This window comes from Copadichromis virginalis, linkage group LG16 (genome assembly GCF_057382275.1).
Source record: "Copadichromis virginalis isolate Kocher_CV1m ecotype Utaka linkage group LG16, C_Virginalis_male_GT1.1, whole genome shotgun sequence".
Classification (NCBI taxonomy): domain Eukaryota; kingdom Metazoa; phylum Chordata; class Actinopteri; order Cichliformes; family Cichlidae; genus Copadichromis; species Copadichromis virginalis.
This window is the reverse complement of record NC_140633.1, coordinates 10,427,490-10,445,940: the sequence shown is the minus strand read 5'-3', so window position 1 is coordinate 10,445,940 and position 18,451 is coordinate 10,427,490. Positions and strand designations below refer to the sequence as shown.

General features: G+C 41.0%; 2 protein-coding genes across 2 annotated transcripts in view; one reads left to right on the top strand and one right to left on the bottom strand.

Moving 5' to 3' along the window:
- Positions 1–349: 349 nt before the first annotated feature.
- Positions 350–11,682, top strand: cpap (centrosome assembly and centriole elongation protein). The gene is made up of 19 exons (XM_085435251.1): positions 350–515; positions 986–1,410; positions 2,351–2,477; positions 2,596–2,808; positions 3,326–3,470; positions 3,563–3,668; positions 3,879–4,619; positions 4,937–5,765; positions 6,006–6,138; positions 6,356–6,521; positions 6,750–6,881; positions 7,016–7,138; positions 7,387–7,486; positions 8,094–8,236; positions 8,496–8,585; positions 8,891–9,031; positions 9,563–9,647; positions 10,312–10,432; positions 10,856–11,682. The coding sequence occupies exons 2-19, from the start codon at positions 1,027–1,029 to the stop codon at positions 11,046–11,048; spliced, it is 3,972 nt and encodes a 1,323-aa protein (XP_085291377.1). The 5' UTR covers positions 350–515; positions 986–1,026; the 3' UTR covers positions 11,049–11,682.
- Positions 11,683–13,056: 1,374 nt separating this feature from the next.
- rnf17 (ring finger protein 17) overlaps positions 13,057–18,451 on the bottom strand; it is a 38,894-nt gene continuing 33,499 nt past the window's right edge. The window contains exons 34-38 of the mRNA XM_085435250.1: positions 18,300–18,423; positions 15,404–15,539; positions 14,628–14,814; positions 13,639–13,765; positions 13,057–13,258 (exon numbers count right to left, since the gene is read on the bottom strand). Of these exons, the coding sequence (XP_085291376.1) occupies positions 13,670–13,765; positions 14,628–14,814; positions 15,404–15,539; positions 18,300–18,423 (543 nt within the window). The 3' untranslated portion in view covers positions 13,057–13,258; positions 13,639–13,669. The remainder of the gene's footprint in view (positions 13,259–13,638; positions 13,766–14,627; positions 14,815–15,403; positions 15,540–18,299; positions 18,424–18,451) is intronic.

Here is an 18,451-nt window from a genome sequence, read left to right as displayed (position 1 = left end):
ATTTAGCAAAATTGTATTATGATGGACAAAGAAATAATATATAATAATGTATTAACATCAAATACCAATAACTATTGAATATATAACAATATTAAAGAAAGCAAACTCAACAAACACCAAATTGAATTTGCTTGATGACTCTTATTGTGCAATATATTTAACTTTTAACCGGATATGATATAAGCTAGTTCCGAGAACTTCCGTAAACCTGTTCCGTAAAAAGATTTTTTTTTACATGTATGCAGAAGCTGCTTTTCAGTTTAAAAAAAACGTATGTTTTGTATATAAAAAGCATTATTTATCATTTCTATGAAATGAAAAGACATTAAAAAACAGTTAGTACTAGCGTGATGTAAGACTACGTTACCCACAATGCAACAACAACTTCATCGTTGGGTTTTTTTGGTCTCGCGGGCTTTGTTTTGATATGGCGGCAGGCTTCGAATTTTTTGTTTGTTGCCTTTGTATAAGGCCCGATTTCATCACAGTAAACCTGCTTTTCTCCTGAGTAACAGGTAATGTCGATGTGTTTTGTGATGCTTGGTAATGTTGTAGTGTCGTCACTACGGTGTAACATCCGGGAAAAGGTTTTATGAAATAAATAAAATGCATCCTGCTAATAACGGGAGAGTGTGGACGAGGAAGCCAAGCCTTTTAAATAAAGCGACATTTGACAAAAATGAAAAGAGCACTTCCACATTCCACGTGAGCCACATGTCATAAATGCCACCATTCTCTCCTATGTTTTTTAATAGACAGTGTTAAGATGATTGTTCGTAACCAAATATCTGGAACTGACTATACGGCTTCTATGTAGCAACCAGAACGGAAACCAATCTCGTATTAAAAAGGCAATGTCTTTTTTTTTATATATAACGTCTCTATATATGGTTTTATTGGACCTGGGCGTCAGCTATAGGATGTTGGATGGTGTTTATTTGTGGCGTGATTAACTCTTAACCTGTCACCATAATCTTTCGCTTAGATCCCGGATTAGACTATCCTGCCTGCCACATCGCGGCCATCATGTCATCTCCAGCTGGCCTTCAGTACTCCCAGGCAGACTTCTTGGCCCGGTGGATGCCAAGTAGCACCAGAGCCGGAGTGATCCTCAGTCCCTCTCCGGATTTGGCTGGACCCTTGGGCCACACCTCTGCCGTGGGATCTTCGCCCATGTTGCCAGACGATTCCTTCGCTTCCGATTTTGCCCCGTTGCCCGCTTCTACAGACAGCAGCTGCCTGGGTGTGGATGCATTTAGACGGGCAGCAGGAGGAGAGATGACTGAGTCTGACAGGCCGGTGAACGGTCTAAACTCTGTTCCAACGAGAATTGCAGATGGACAGCTGGACACTTTGGACGAGATGGCAAGCAAATCACAGGATCTGCCCCTTATGATGAAGCTTGAACAGGTATGGACATCGGTGCTTTTCAGAAGCTGTTTTGTCCTGTAACTTGAGACAATCAAGTTGTTAAAAGTATAAAATTTGGCATATGTGACTCGCCCTGCTGCTGTGCATCTGAGGAGATGGACTTTCAATACCTAACATAAATGACACAGATACTGGGAGGATCTTTAGTTTTACTGGTTTACTGATACAGGGGTGAGACAAAGCAGAAAAAAATGAACCTGTAATTCATTTATTAATAATGTAAAAACATTTGGACACTTTAATCCCACTTTAATCTCCTAATATATGTAAATTTTGGGCCCTGCGTGGACTTCATTGTTGATTACATCACTGCTTCCTGTATACTTAATGCACCTCCATCACACACACTCCTTTACGTTTCTCTGCTATTAATAGAATTTTCCCTAAGGCAATTATGTTGGCTGGGACACAGATGCAATTAAACACTTAGACTATATGTCAACTGGCAGTATGTGCAGCGCATGTGAATTGACACTGAGCTGAAACTACTCAGAAACATCTATGTTAAGTGTAGCTTAAACCATCTGAAAAACACAGATACCATATATTGTGGCGATCGAGTTGGCAGTTCGTCTGGTAATCGGAAGGTTGGCGGTTCGAGCCCCGGCTCCAACAGTCTCGGTCGTTGTGTCCTTGGGCAAGACACTTCACCCGTTGCCTACTGGTGGTGGTCAGAGGGCCCGGTGGTGCCAGTGTTCGGCAGCCTCGCCTCTGTCAGTGCGCCCCAGGGCGGCTGTGGCTACAATGTAGCTGCCATCACCAGTGTGTGAACGGGTGGATGACTGAATGTAGTGTAAAGCGCTTTGGGGTCCATAGGGACCAAGTAAAGCGCTATACAAATACAGGCCATTTACCATATATACCATATATATTAGCTACACCATATCTAATTAGAATTGAATGTAATATGTATGTGCAGTTAAAGAAATGGCAGCAGCACATGCAGGAGCAGCTAAAAGCTCATCAGCTGGAGGAGCTGCTTCATCTCCAGGAAGAGCAGCAGAAGTTACTGGGAACTCTGAATGGATCCGAGCACTGCACAGGAGGTCAGAGAGTGAAATTACATGAACAACTGCAAAGTGATCATTTTGCGTTCAGGGTGAATGTGGTGTGCATGTATTTATCCTGCTTTATAAACTGAAGTGATGATAACCCATCTTACAGAGAGTTCAGAAATGTCTGGACCAGAGTGGGTTGAGGACACGCTCCACAGGTCATGTTACACACAGCGCTCATACAGTCCTGATACAAATCACCGTAGAGTCCCACAGGGCTCTACGATCGGCCGTCAACCAGAACAGCAACTTTCACTAGTTGTCAGACACGAGCAGCTACCCAAAGGTCAAGCATCTGAGGAGGGTGACCATGAGGAAGAGGGTAAGATATATTTATTTTAAATGTAAGTTTCAAATGTAAGGCCCAGGGTCCAGAATCGACTGACCAAAGACTCCAAACCGGCCCACTGCACAGCTTCACATGTGTGAAATGTGAAGGAGTACATAGAAAGTTACCACCACCACAAAAGTTGGTAACTAATAGATAAACAATTAAATGACACTATCTACCATAGAAATGCGTTTTCTTTTTTTTTTTTTGCAGGTGGTCCACAGTAAAGAATAAATTAGACATGATATTTTATTACTACAGGATAGTCTGGGCTATAAATTTCCAAAATATTTTCTCTAATTTTAAATATCTGTCATATAGTTTCACTCTTTCAGTTTACTTAAGATCAAAGCGGGCTGTATGTCTCCTATGATGTAAAACAAGTTTGACATCCCTGGTTTAGAGTAAGACACTTGCACAGTTTCTTGGTATTTGTTTTCTATAGAACTGCCCTGTCTTTCATCACATGGTCCACATGTTTTCATGGTTAACCGCTTTGTTTTTTTAGGTTCACTGGACTCCAGAGAGGATGAGGAGGAGCACAGTGTCAATGCGAGCTGTTTTTCTGAGGAAGACGACATGTTGATGCAACATAATGCTGTGGCAAGGACTGAAGATGACAGCAGAACAGAAGACAAAATCTTTCATGACAGGTAAATATTACATAGTCTTGTATTTATGTAGTATTAACATCAGACTGTCTCGACAGATCAGTGTTTGAGTAGGGTTTTGTTTGCCTCCTCAGACCTATAAGGCCAGGTATTGGTGGTCAAAAGCAGACATTTGAAGAGCTGCTGGAGGAGCAGCTGAAGCTGGAGGAGCAGAGGCTAAAGTCTGCCCAGCAACAACAGGTCAGAGGATGTGTCACGAGTGCTGAAAAGTATCAATAATGAACCATTCATTTGAGTTTTGCATTCTGCAGGTGACAACCTGATATAGGAATGTAATGTCTGCACAAATGGAGCCTGTCTGTATTTTGCAATAAAATACTCTATTTAACTGGAAAAACTAAAAGATTCCAATTTACATTGAATTCAAATCTTGTCCTATTCCTTGAACAGAGTCAAGATGGAGCCAACGCTGCGCAAGCCCTTCCTAAGAGAGCCTTTTTGAAGCGAGGAGAGGGCCTTTCGAGATTTACAAATAATCGGAAAGCTATGTTCCAAAAAACGGATGTAAAGGACTCCAGACCACCACCGCCTCAAGCCAGAGTAATCTCTCGCAGCAACTCGGAGCCCGCATATATTCAGAAAGGAGCCGCAAACAGTGCCCCACGGCTTCCTGTCCAGCGTAAAACTGCTACACTCAACAAGGAGAACCGGTTGAAGGGACTCAGTTCACCTCCTCACGATACGCGAGCAGTGACTAAAGTAGCACGGACAAAGGTTTTAGGTAGTCATCAGAGACAGAACACAACAGGACCAGAGTCTGTCCAAACTGATCCAGGTGGCAGACCAGCCAAACATCAGTTGGGGAAAGTTCTGCCGGTTCAGGCCGTGAAAGTCCCGTGTCTCAACATTCAGCCATGTCCTACAACCAAACAGGGCGGGAAGTTAGGACAGGCAGGGACGGCTGAAAATGAAAAAAGCTGTGGTTCAAAAGTGGAATCAGCAGAAGCAGGAGGGGTTTCTAAAGGAGGAGACCCAGTTATACAGGATTCCTTTGAGTTGTCTTTTCAGAAGAAGCTCCAGCGATGGGAGTGTGACCGACAGCTGGAGAGCATGGAGCTGGGAGAGTTTGAGCTGCTGGAGCAAGCGGCTGAAGAGCTGTCCTTCTCATCTAACTCCTCCTTTGTCATGAAGGTGCTCTATTTCACTCTCAAACTCATCACGCTTTAATTCAGCACTTCAAATGCTCAAAAGTTTCGATGCCTAGTGTTACAATTTTTTGTCACACAGTTTTTTGTTTTGATAGCGTCTCTGTTTCCTTGTTTGTGTTGTTTCTGGTTGTTGGGATTCAGTATTTCTGCTGCCTTTAAGTGGTTAAAATCTACTATTGAATTTCTAAAGAAATTACCAGATTGGGTTGCCTTTCTCCAGGACTTTACTGTTAGCCGTGTGTTATGTAGACAATAACCCCTCTCTCCCCAAAAAACGAATACTCTGCTCATTGCTTGCAGGTTCTTCAGATGGATCAACAACGACAGCTGCAGACTGTAAAGGGGCTCCACCAGCGACGCCTCTCTTCAACTCCCATTAAATCACCTCCTAAAGGTGCATTTCAGAGGTGCAATAGTGTTGGGAACACAGGTGGCTTAGCATGTGAAAGCAACTCTTTGAACTCAGAAGCATTTGTAAAGACAAGAAATGATATACTAGAGAACAAAGAGAGCATTAAGGAGACACAGGGCATTGAGAGAGAGGACAAACATGACATCTCTGACACGACACCCTGCAGCCGCTCTGAATGTGGAGATGACAAAGTGGTCAAAAGTTCTCTCTGCTTCCCTGCACCTATTAACCCACCATATGACAAGCGGTCGTATGAAGATGAGGATAGTTTCAGGGACTCATCTTCAGATGTGGCTGAAGAGAATGATGTGGAGAGTAAGAGTGTCCACAGCAATAGCGAGGACTCCACTCTGATAGAGGGCAAAGACGGCGAGCAGGGGAGAGTCGTGTTTGATGACGACGACACATGGAACGACCTGGAGGACACTGCCATCGGCACAGCCGATGAAAGCAAAGAGCTCAGCCCGATTTCCAAGCCGACAGCCAGAGAAATTTCTCCCCCACAGAAAACTTTGTTGAGGAAAGTGGCTGTGAGCAAAGGTGTGGAGCTGGGGAAGGCCACAGGTATCGGTTCAGTCAGTCTGGAGCCTGATCATCCTCCGGCCTCCCAGCTCATGACAAAGTTATTCCCCTCCCTGAAGCCAAAAGCCCAGAGTGCACCACTCCGTCTTCCTCCAGCTGCTTCTGTTGAGTCCAAAAAGCCAGAGGAGGACACAGGTTAGACAAATACTTTCTTTGTTTATTATTGCATTAGTAGAATTAATGTTGATTGAATGTTAATAAACTTATTACAGTACAAAATATCAGCAACTCTGATTTTGTGTTATAACCCTGCAGCTACATGAGTTCATGTGTTTATTAAATGAAAAATTGATAGTAAAGCCAGTTAAAAACCACACATTCCTCAGTGTGTGGTTTTATTATTTATCAGTTGTGTATGCATGTTGTTGCCCTCAGGCCAGCAGGTCCAGTCGAGACAGCTCAGGGAGAGACTGGCTGAGCTGGAGATTGAGATTGAGAGATTTAGGAAGGAGAACGTTGCGCTCACCAAACTCAGACAGGAGAACGAGAAAAAACAGGAAACTCTCAGGTGATATGGTCTTCTTTGCATAAGCGATTCAGTAAGGAGTGAATGCAAGTGTAAAAACTTAATAAAAATATAAAGACACTGCATCTGGTATTTGGAAGTAACCTCTTCAGTGTTAAATCCAGCTCTGTTTTCTTTTGGGAGAAATAATTTCATAAAATGTGTTATTCCTCTCCTTCCTCATGTAATGCACGTTTGTACTTTGCTGTTTGTGCTGTAGGTCAGAGCGTTTGGAGTTTGAGCAGATGAGAGCAGAGGAGATGGCCAAGTTTGAGGAGTACAAGAAAGAGGAGACGAGGAAGCTGCAGAAGGAGCGCAAATTGTTTGAGAAGCACGTGTCAGCGGCCAGAGCTATTCCTGATAAGAAGGAACGAGAAGAGATCCAGGTGAGCGTGGACATGACGCGCAAAATAACCACATGAATATGTGCTCAATGTGTAAAAAAGCAATACAGGAGTAATCAAAACATGACTGTGGAGCAATTAAATTCAAACATAATTAAATAAAGGATATCAAATCTTATTGTTTGGTGATGGTATTAATGCTTAAAAAAAGGTTTTGAGAAGAAGATATTTATGTGTCTGCCTTTATTCTCCCTTTGCTTCTCACATCAGGAGTTGAAGCAGCAGCTGAGCTCCCTGCAGGAGGAGATGAAGAGAAGGGAGAGTCGCTGGTCCTCCACACAAAGCCGCCTGCGCCAACAGATCGACTCCCTCAGACAAGAGAACAGTTCACTGCGTGATGAGGTGCCTGACCCCCCCTAACGTTTTCTCTGGTTACACACGCGTAGCTTTAAAATGCACCCTTTATCTGGATTGTAAAGAGTGGGTGAAGGCTGAAAACTGAACCCTGCGTCTTCCTGTTTGTCTTTGAATTGAAGATCCACGTGCTAGAGAAGCTCCGTCTGAGTGCCTGGAAGAAAAACCCTGCGGCTGCTGAGAAGGAAAGTCCCAGAATGTTTGAGAGCAATACGCCACCTGTGACCAAAGGAGTTAAATTTGCTGTAAGCTCATTTATAAAGTCTGTTATTGTTATCTAAAAATGATGACCCCGTGTTCTGAACTAAATACCTTATATCAACATGCAGAGGAAAACATGGGAGAAGTTATAGCCCCACAACACTTCATTTTGTTTTTTTTACTATCATCAGTGCTTTGGCAGTCTTCAGAGCTTTAGCTGTGCAGGAACTCTAATTATTCTTCTCCAATTTCGACATTGCTGAGTAACTGCAAAATCACACTTTGTTTCCAGAGTCCTCTCGACTCCAGAGGGAGTGACAGCAGCCCTCCACATGTCAGCTCTGCTCCAGCCACTAGAGGGAACTCCAGAGACGGCAGTCAGGGTGCTGCAGGTACAGTCAAGAGTTTCCATGGAAGGGTTTTTTTAATCTTTCAAAATAACTGTACAAATAAGTGTCCAAAGCCATTTCAAGAAAAACTTTGGAAGCTGAGGTTGTCTGGCGATAAGTCATCTTTAGCAACTCTGAGCCAAAAAACAAACAAACCTCACCTTTTTTTTCCATCTTTCAGCTCAGCATAAGTAGTGTGGTTAACTCTATTAGCTTTTATAATGTCAGTTTGAGCTAGAGCAGGCCTACAGACCCAGTGCACGTAGTAGCTGGTGGACGTATTGGAGTATTTGACATGTGTATATTGAGAGATTTTATGTCTGTTTCAAGTTGAGACTAGAACAGGATTAATAGCGTGATTAGACCTAAATTTGCCAGGTGGACACAAACAGACTCCAAATCATTGATGTTTGTGTCTGCTGGGTTTGTAAATAGATAATTTTCCCATATTAATAGATTTTAATCATCCAAAAAAGCCTGGGATTGGCTCAGAGTAAAAGTTTAGGAATTTTTAGAGTTTTTGTCAATGATCATCATTAATGATTCTCATAAACACCTTGAAAAGCACGAATGGTCGAGTCTTTATTGTCCATATTTTTATTCTCTGCAGGAATAAAGAGCAGCCTGAGGAAGCCAGCAGGGCCAGGCTCCTCTTCCACCTCCGTAGCCAGCAGGAAGTCAGAGGAGAGGTCAGCACCTGCCGGGAGCCAGGAGAACTCACCAAACCAAGAACACTTATACAACTGCTCTCCAGTAAGAGCATCATCAGTGTCATACAAACACTGCAGTGTTTCCTGTAAATGATGCAAAACACCTACTGACATCCAGATAGAGGAAGAGGCAACATTTATGGCACAAATTTAAGATACATTTGAAAGGTCAGATGTTTATTAGTCTGATTCTGCATCAGGGACAGAACAATTAAAAGTCTTGTTTAAAAAGAAACAAAAACAAGCTTGTCTGTATGTGCTGCTCTGTCACAGACCTCATGTTTAAAATCTTCGTATTGCAGAACACTGATTCTCCGACAAATGAACTTGAGCTAAGTAAGGCTGAAGAGACCGAATCAACCAGGGAGGTTATCACACATCCTGATGGCAAGGTGAGAAAATAAGATGTACATTCATCCTGATATTAAATACTAATGTGAGCCACCAGACAAGAGATGTGCTGAAGAATTGATTTTGCTTTCTAAAGAAGTGCGTCTGCTTTATAATCGTGGTAGCAGCAGTTACATACAGCTGAGTTTGGCCCTGTTTTCAACAGTGAGTTATTTAAACAGGAAGGTTGCACTACTAAGTGTGAGTAATTGAGTCATTGTGGAATAACCTCAAACTTACATTAGCATTAGCTTTTATTGTTGATATTCAGTAGAGGCTGTTGATGGAGCTGTCCTGATGTTTCCAGTTAGAGAAGGTTTTGGTCAGCGGTGATCGTCTCATAGTTTACCCCAACGGGACCAGGAAGGAGGTTTCAGCAGACGGACTGACGGTCAAGGTCATCTTCTTCAACGGAGATACTAAACAAGTCACGGCCGACCAAAGAGTGGTGAGATGCTTGCGTTGCTTTATACTCATATTTTCAGTAAATACATGTACGCTGGTCTCCTGGACATGTGCTGTGTGTGAGGAGAAATGTTGGACTGTTTCCTCCTACTTAAAGGCAGGATGTGAGGAAGGAGGGGATGGGTGGCTCTGTCAGGCGTACACCACTGTGTCAGGCTACGTTCACACTGCAGGTCTTAATGCTCAAATCCGATTTTTTTGATCAAATCTGATTTTTCAGTGTGAACGTAGCCTTAGGGAGGGGGTGTCTAGCAGACTCATTCTGACGTATTGAGTAGAACAGCTGTTCAGAGGGAATCAACGTGAAGATATGAAAACATCTGACAGATTCAAAATTGAGAAATAAACGAGATCAGGACAAACAAAGTGATGCAGGCAGACAGACCGGGGAGGCCTTTTGAATCCGTTAGCCTTCCCGAATCACAGAACCAGAGAAAGAGCTACACAGACCTTTGCATGGTTCTTCTCTTTATCTTACCTGTTGATAACTAATGGTGCTGCCCCTTCTGCTCAGGTCTACTACTATGCTGAAACCCAGACAACACACATCACCTACCCAGATGGCATGGAGGTGCTGCACTTCGCCAACAACCAAACAGGTGAGAGCAGATGATGAAGCAGTGAAATTGCCAGGAGACAAAAAGCTGCTGGGCTTTTTGCATTAGTGAGGTAATATTCCCATCTCATCTGAGTGCAGAGTAATTCTAAAATGATATAACAGGAGTGATAAACAAGATCTGCGTCAGAAATTGGTTGGGTGGGGAACTCCAGGCCTCAAGGGTCGGTGTCCTGCAGGTTTTAGATCTCACCCTGGGTCACCACACCTGAATCAAATGATTAGTTAATCACCAGGCCTCTGGAGAACTTCGAGACATGTTGAGGAGGTAATTTAGCCATTTGAATCACCTGTGTTGGATCAAGGACACATCTAAAACCTGCAGGACACCGGCCCTCGAGGCCTGGAGTTCCCCACACCTGGTTTACTGCATCATGAGTTCTCCAAAGTAGCAATCTTGAAATGCACTGTTGGAAGCAAATTGGCTTTTCTGTCCCATCAAAGAAAATTGTTAGTACTACAAAAGTCAGATATTCACTTTACTGTAAGAAGAAGGATAAAATAAAGTAATTTTAACACAACAGTACTTAGGAGTAAAAGTCCACGAGGTAAGTGTAGGAAAGGAACTTCCTTTCTCATGCTTGTCTTGTGGACTTTGGACATGTGTACCAACTCATATTCTACATTAATTTTTATTCCTGCTTCAGAAAAGCATTTTCCCGACGGCCGTAAGGAAATCACCTTCCCAGACCAGACAGTAAAGAACCTTTTCCCTAATGGCAGGGAGGAGAGCGTACTGACAGACGGGACCATCATCCAGGTTAACTCGTAAGTCGACCTTATATTTACCTTTAATCAATTTCCCTTACTACCTTTATAACAAAATGTTTTTTTTGCACAATATCCCTTACCAGACATGTACTCATAACTTAATTTTTGTAGGACTTCCGTACCCCTTTCCACTTCTGCACTGGGCCCCATGAGTGGTATATTTAAAATGACAAGGAAAAAAAAAAAAAGACAGCTAGTAGAAAATAAGACTAATTTTTCCATCATATGGGAAAGTCAGATATTGTGAATGTTGGAGAAGGAAATAGCAAATACTTCATAAAAGAGTGATGATAACAGGTGGTGCTACAATTTTCAGTCTATTATGTGTTAATACATCAAACAACTGACTAGTGGTTAAAGAAATTGAGTATTACCACCACTCAAGACTAACTGGGCATCTATACATGCCGTTTCTCTCAGGGACGGCACCAAAGAGATCCTTTTTAACACAGGCCAGAAGGAGATCCACACAGCAGAGTACAAGAGGCGAGAGTATCCAGATGGCACAGTGAAGACCGTCTACGCAGATGGGAGGCAAGAAACCCGCTACCCCACCGGGCGGCTCAGGATCAAAGACAAAGATGGAAACGTCATCCTGGACACCAAGGTGTAGAAAGGTGGTGAATCTCAGTGACTGAAACTTGAAGCATTTTTATTATTGCAGCTATTGTTCAAACTGTGAAAAAAATCCAGGACATCAGAGAAGGATGTCTGGAGAATTTGGTGCTTTGTCTTTATTTATTTTCTTCACATGTGATAACAGATACAGGTGAGCTTTGGACATTTTGTTTTAACGATGTGACATAATCAACAGTTCAACCTGCTTTGATATTCTTGAGTTGACACTCCTTGCTTCTGAGATTCACAAATCAGCTTGTTGTTGTTTTTAAATACTTCTGTCTATATGTAGCAAATAGAGTTATGTGACACACTTTTGTGCCAGTGGTTTTAAGCCCACCCACTAAAGCACAACTGGCAGTGGCACAGGCTCAACAAGCACTACCCATGGGTGTAAAAATGAAAAACAGACCAATAAATAAATGCCGGTTTAACACACTGAGTAGACTTGGCGTTATAGAGGAGACAAAAGGAATGCAACACAATACACCTCAGTCTTAGATTCACAATGATTCCTAACAGGACCTTCTTTTGCACAAAAATCTGGGATACTTTTTAATAATTCAGCAAGTCCAACAATGTTTTGACTTGACCCTCTGGGTTTGTTCAAAGTAACCACCCAGTCAGCTTGTTCATGGCCAAAAGTGTTCACCAACAGATTATGTCTGTAATTTTTATTATTTTTATGGTTTTTTGTTTTTTTTAAAGTTTTGAACTAACATTAGTTCTTTCCATAAATATTAGATAGTCATTACTTTTTACATTTTTAACCCGTTAAACACCAGTTTGTTTGTACAATGCACTTGTTGGAAGACAACCTCAGAACTCAATTTCATATATTTGCAGTGCTACTGGAACTTCTTGTATTATTAATAGTAGAGTCTGGGAAATCTAATTGATTTACATTAACATTGATTATTATGGATTGTGCTCAAAAGACACACATTCCTCCGATTCTATGTGGGATATTGCTGTGGTAGGTTTGGTGACGCCACAGACGAACAATAAAAATCTTCCTCTGTTGCAACTGGAGGAGCCGGGGAGGTAGCTCTAGGTTGTTTCCCCTGTGCCAGTTTTCATCTGAGGAGTTCCTCTGCCAAGGTGACCATAGTAAAGACGTTGTCCTTTGAGCTCCTCTGTCAGTTGGAGTCTGCACTCCTTTCCCTTTTTTACTTCCTGAGAACTTCCAGTGTTGTAAGGGTGCACAGCAGGTAAAAGGATCTCCAGAAGTAAAAGTGCTTTCAGCATGTGCTTCAAAGCTCAATAGCCTGCATCAACAGAAATTCACTGCAGCCTATTTAATATGTGATGTGTCATCATTTATTCCAGTCTATCTTGCAAATACATGTTTGTGTTTGTGCATGACATTGCAGCACAAACTGTTAGATCCTTGAGATCAAACCTACGTCAAAATTGTGTCATTATTTTGGTCCATTGGGAGTGCGGTAAGCCATCAAACACCCCTATTGGAAACTAGGAATATTACATGAAATTGCTTGTTTGGCCAAAAATTGGTAAATTATGTAATTTGGTAAAAAACATTAAAAACTACAATTCATTTGTTGAGTTTAGAATGAAAGCAATTTTACCTAAATTGCATGATTTAGTACTGTCAATAACAAGGAATCAAATGTTATTATAACAGGTTTCAACAGGCCAAGAATGGCCACGATAGAGCCCAGAGGGTTAAACTTTCTCCTACTATCCTAGTTTTGTCTTGCAAGACAGCCTGTCTGTTTGTCCCAGGATATTCCTGCTTAATATCCAAACCACGACCTGCTTTCGTCTGCTGTGGATGAACATTTGTAGTTTTCTCGTGTTTGCAACTATTTTTATTTGTAAAAATGTTAAATGCATATTTATTTCCCTAGCTGGCTGTACATATTTTTTTGTAAAATACATTTTCTTTTTAAAAAATTTTTTTTTTTAAATCTTTGAGTGTTTGTAGAGGCCGTATCACATCGTCCTTTTCATTGCACCTTAGTAAAAACACACTGCAGAGGTCAGTGAAAATGGGAATATTTTACTTAGCACCTTCATACAGTAAAAGAAAAGAGAAAACAAAGTGCTACATGAACAGCTTTAATCTCTGCTGTACAGGAACAATGAAAATAAATAGAACATTTCTGTACTATATAAAAACTAGGAACAAAGAAAACCAGAAGAACACAAAACCTGAACTGAAAACAAACTGAGCCAGGAAGCCTGAAAAAGATGATACATTTATTATTAGCTTGCTGTTCTGTTTATTAATAGCAAGCTACTATTAAGTCACTTAAATATACAGTTCAAAAGATTCTGCTGGTTACTTTTATTTCTTTGCAACATTTAGTATCTGATCCTGTTTGACTTTAGAGCCACAACAAAACGTTGAATCACAAATCTCCACAACACATTTAAACAGCATTGGTTCATCAGCCACAGTCTAATGGGGTCTGTATTTAACTGTGTCCTGGATGCTACTCACTCTCTTTGGTAAAGTTAAGAATGACTGTGGACAACTCGAATCATACAGATGCAGACATTTCAGAAAGCATTCTTTCTAAAGAAATTTTGGTGCTTGAAATAAAATGCTAAAAACTTACCTGAACAGTGTTTGGAGGGTGTCTTTCCACTTTACTCAAGTTCTGCCAGTCCTTTGGTCACCAGAGGCAGATGGACCAACTCTCCATCCTCGCTGTACAGCAGCACTGTGAGCTCTGGTTCTTGAGCCTAAACCGAGGAGGACAGTGAGATACTGACTGGAAGCAAACAAAAAAATTCTCAGGCTGTGAGACCAAAGATTTGACAGTATAAAGAGTGCAACACAGGACTTATTCTGCCTGATTTGAAGTTATTAGGTAGTCTTGTTTACATACACATTTATTATTTATTAGTTACACAATGGCAGTGTCCGTTGGTAGATCCTTTAAGTCAAAAGTTATGGTAAAGATTCATTAAGATGCTGGAAATCTTCAACACATTTGGCACCACATCAACATGATGGGAGCTAGCCCTATTCTACAGTGGTAAACAAAATACTGTGAGGATTTGTGCATTCAGAACAAAACTGCAGCTTGATGTCCTTGAAGACGAGGCAGTATTTTCACGGCCTCTTTGTCTTTGACTGAATCATTAACCTGTTTTGTTACATATAACTCCAGGGCTTGGCAGAGAATAACTATGATCCCCATATGTTTGTTTTCTTCTGTATGAAAAGTGAATTACTGATATTACATTTGCTCTTGACCTTTATATATAAACGTATGAAAAATTTGTTTGTATTTACAAAAAAATCAGAAGTGCCACACAGAATAAAAGGGCCATGAAGGCCGTAAATAGGACTGCTAGTAAAAACTGACTTAAGGAAAGCAGGTTTCCATCTGCTGAGAAAACATTTTCAGCAACAACATTTATGTTTGTTGTGTTATCTTAGAGCTCACAGTGAAAGATAACACAGCTAGTTTAGTTTAGTACTGTTTCCAAAAACCTATCATGGCACATTTTTAATGACATTTCTTTAATAAATGAAACTTATGTCTTTTGAATGTAATTTCTTAGTTTTAAAAACAGTTATGTTGTGTGTGTTTCATACCACAACAGAGGCTGTGATGTTTTTGTGTAACAGGTCGATCATTTCCATTGCAGCCTTCATGCTCCATTTGGGGCTGTAGGGCAGCACATTTTCCTCCCTTGTGACACTCGGAGCTTTGAAGCCAGCGACTTTGACTTTTAGTGCCCTACATGGAAACTCCAGCAGCTCAGCTGGCATTTGGCGCAGCCTGCCAGGAAGCAACACATTATGAGAACGCCACTCAACACATCCGCATGTCCACATCATCTGTTTATCAGTAGATAAACCCCATTCAGGGTGGGTCTCAAAGAAATTCAAAGTTAAACAAACAGCAGCTTAAGACTGGAGCCTACATTAAAAGCCAGGATATCTTTTTCTTATCTGGCTTCACTTACACCAACATCAGCAGTCAGGCTAAGCGGTCACATGATGGTGTTTATCAACTGGATTAAGTCACCCTAGGGTTTCTCAAACTAGCTGCGAGTGTGTTCACATAAAACAGAAAGGAATGGCAGCATATGCTCAAATCTCTACTTGCTGATTAATTAATTACCATGATGATTTACCCAGTAAGTGAACCACCTATGTAATACTGAAAACCCAGTTTAACCCAGTGATTTTGTGTCAGCATTGTCACCAGAAGATATATCCCTCTCACTTCTTCTCCACGTCATTTTTCTACGACAAGCCACAAATTTAATGCCTATAAAGTTTTCCAACACTTGGTCTGTAGCATGTTTCTACATTTTCTCATATTTTTCAGAGGAAGTGTGCTAGTAGGATGATAAGATTCATACTTGCTGGTAGGTAGAGTGTCATCAGAGCCAAAATCGACGTGTTGTACCAGGAGCATGACAGGTTCTGCACTGATGAACTTCATCAACCTGGCTCGATAGTACTTTCCATCACTGTACTCAGCGAGACATGGACCACCTGGAAACCACAGTGTGTTGGGAGGCCCCAACTTAGTGAGTCTTGCACAGAATCGGCTGCGACTTGGTGACTGCTTGTCATCCGGTAAAAAGCAACAGTATTCCTTGCTTTAAGCTAGAGCTGGGCGATAGAACGATAACGATATGTATTGCGAAATAACTTTCTCGATAGAAAAATTAAACTATTGCGATAGGCCTCATCCCTCTTGTCCTCTTTAAAAAAAAAACAAAAAAAAAAAAACAGCCAATCCAAATTAAGTAGCGCAGAGCCGAACCAATCACAGCCGCAGCGTCGCGTCACGTGACTTGTTACATACAGCACAAGTCCCAAGCCGGTGTTCTGACAAACCATCCTACTTTGGCAAAACGTGCTACCGTAAGTAGTTTATGCACATTTCTGCTGTCACAGAGTCATTCCAGCATCAATTTAAGTAGGTATGACGGTTTGCCACTTAACTTTGCCCATCAGAGTATGCTTGTAGCTCATATGCATACAGCCAGAATGGTTTGCCACTTCATTTTACCCGTTAAAGTATGCTTGTAGGTAACATTCACAAAGGTAGCATGGTTTGGCACTTAATTTTACCAGTCAGAGTATGTGTGTAGCTGTTATTAACAAAGGTAGGATGATTTGCCACTGAATTTTAGCTGTTAAAGTACGCTTCTAGCTCATATTCAGAAAGGTAGGATGGTTCGCCACTGAAATGTAGCTATTAAAGTATGCTTCTAGCTCAGATTAACAAAAGTAGCACGATTTGCCACAAAATTTTAGCAGTTTAAGTATGCTTGTAGGTGACATTCACAAAGGTAGGTGGGTTTGGCAGTTAATTTTACCGGTCAGAGTATTTTTCTAGCTAATATTCACAAAAGGTAGGACAATTTGCCACTGAATTTCGTGTTGTGCGCAGAAACAACGCGTAGGATGGTTTGCCAGGTAGGATGGATTCCCAGAACACCGGCGCCGCACGTATTTGTTTGGCAAGCAGCCAGCCGCCGTGCCGCCCGGGTAATGGAGGAAATGAGTGTGCCGACTAGAGAAAAATCAACTGAGAGCGTGACCGAAGGTTACCGAAGAGAAAACAGATGATGGTTCCAATGCAGGAGAGATTGTCGAGCGGAAGAGCCATAGAAGTTCTGTAGTGTGACGGTATTTCGGCTATTTCAAGTCTGACAAAAAACAGAGTAGCGTGCACTGTAAATTGTGCCGAAAGCAAGTCTGGTAATACAATAAAGCGGTGCAGCTCAATCTCTGACTGAAAGCGCTAATTCGTCATTCGGCTTTTGTCAGACTAAAGTAACTGTTAAAACTGTTTGAAAAGCTCAGCTATACAACAAGGAGAGATTGAGAATTTACTTTTAGTTCTCAGTTTATTTGATATTGACAAAAGTTAGTCAGTTTTGTCTGTTCTTCTGTAAAACAAACTAAGATTTATTTTTAGAATTAATATTTTGTTTCTAAGTGGAATTGACAATTTAGTCTGTTTCGTTTGTTCTATTTTGAAACTTAAACGCTTTAGCGGCTGCCTTTTGTGTAGTTTGCAATATTTGCCTTTATTTATCTGAAAAAGTCATGTTCCTTAAGTACATCTACCCTGTTGAACTTATTATGGGAAATAAATATTTAAATAAAAACAAGCTGCTGATTATTTCACATTTTACTTGTGAGCAACGGCACATTTAAATCTTACAAATATAGTTATTTGGCTTATATCGTGATATATATCGTTATTGCCTGAAATGAAAAAAACATATCGTGATATGAAAAAATCTTATATCGCCCAGCTCTACTTTAAGCCATCTTCAGTGTGTGAACAGATACATGAATAGAGGAGGGAGAGGAGGGGGAAATCAAGCATGTCACTGAAACACGAAAAGCCACATTAACATTTGATGAAATGCTACATGCATGGTAAACATTGCGTATATTTCCAAAGATGGGGACCACCAAGTACAAATACTTTGTTATTGTAGTTAAGATGTAGAATTTTCAAGTATCTGTACTTAACTGGAGTATTTATTTTTCTGACAACCTTTTACTTTTTTAAACAAATCTCTCTTCTTAAAACTCTACATTTTCAAAATGGGTACATTACTAACTCATTAAGGTTTGTTATTTTCTGTGACTGCACATCTTGACAATTCTAATAGATTTAAATCTAAATGAAGGAAACATTAACACATCCTACTGGTGTATCCATCACTGTTGCCTTCTGTCAGCGAAGAAAGAGGCAAAAATCATACGATTTATACATCATTGACAGCACTAAACTCAGAGGTTAAAATGAGCCCTAATGAGCTACAACAGTGTTTTTGGTGTTGAAGTCCACAAGTTGTGGTCATGGTCATCATCTAGCTAATGCACATAAAGAGTGTAGGACTTATTTTAGGTGACAAGTAATTTCAATATTTTGACATTTCTAAAGGGGTCAGAATACCCTCTGCATTGGTCACGTTGCGCACCTCTGTAACATCATCACACAGTCACTACTATTTATGCCCACCATTAAGGCACAGGAAGCTGCTGCAGTATTCTCCTGAACGATAGGTGTCGCTGCTTAGACAGCACTGCCACATAATCGCTATTACAGGAAGGTAAGAAGTCAAAACTGGAGGCAAAGACTTTGCAGTGTGAATGAATCTCCACATCTGCTTAAGTAAAGAATATCTGTGCTTCTAATATCTCTGTTCATTTCAGATATATCTCAAAGATGTTACTTGCTTAAATCTTTTAAATCTGTGTCTGGATAAAGTGAAACATTACCCTCGGGGAAGTTGCTAAGTCGTGGCAGCGTGTCAATGTTTCTATTGATTCTGGTCAAAGCTTCATCTAGAGACTCTCCGTTAACCTTTACATCAGCCGTTCCTTCCAAAGGCCACAGGAAGAGCTGCAGGGGAAACAGAACAATCTCTTAT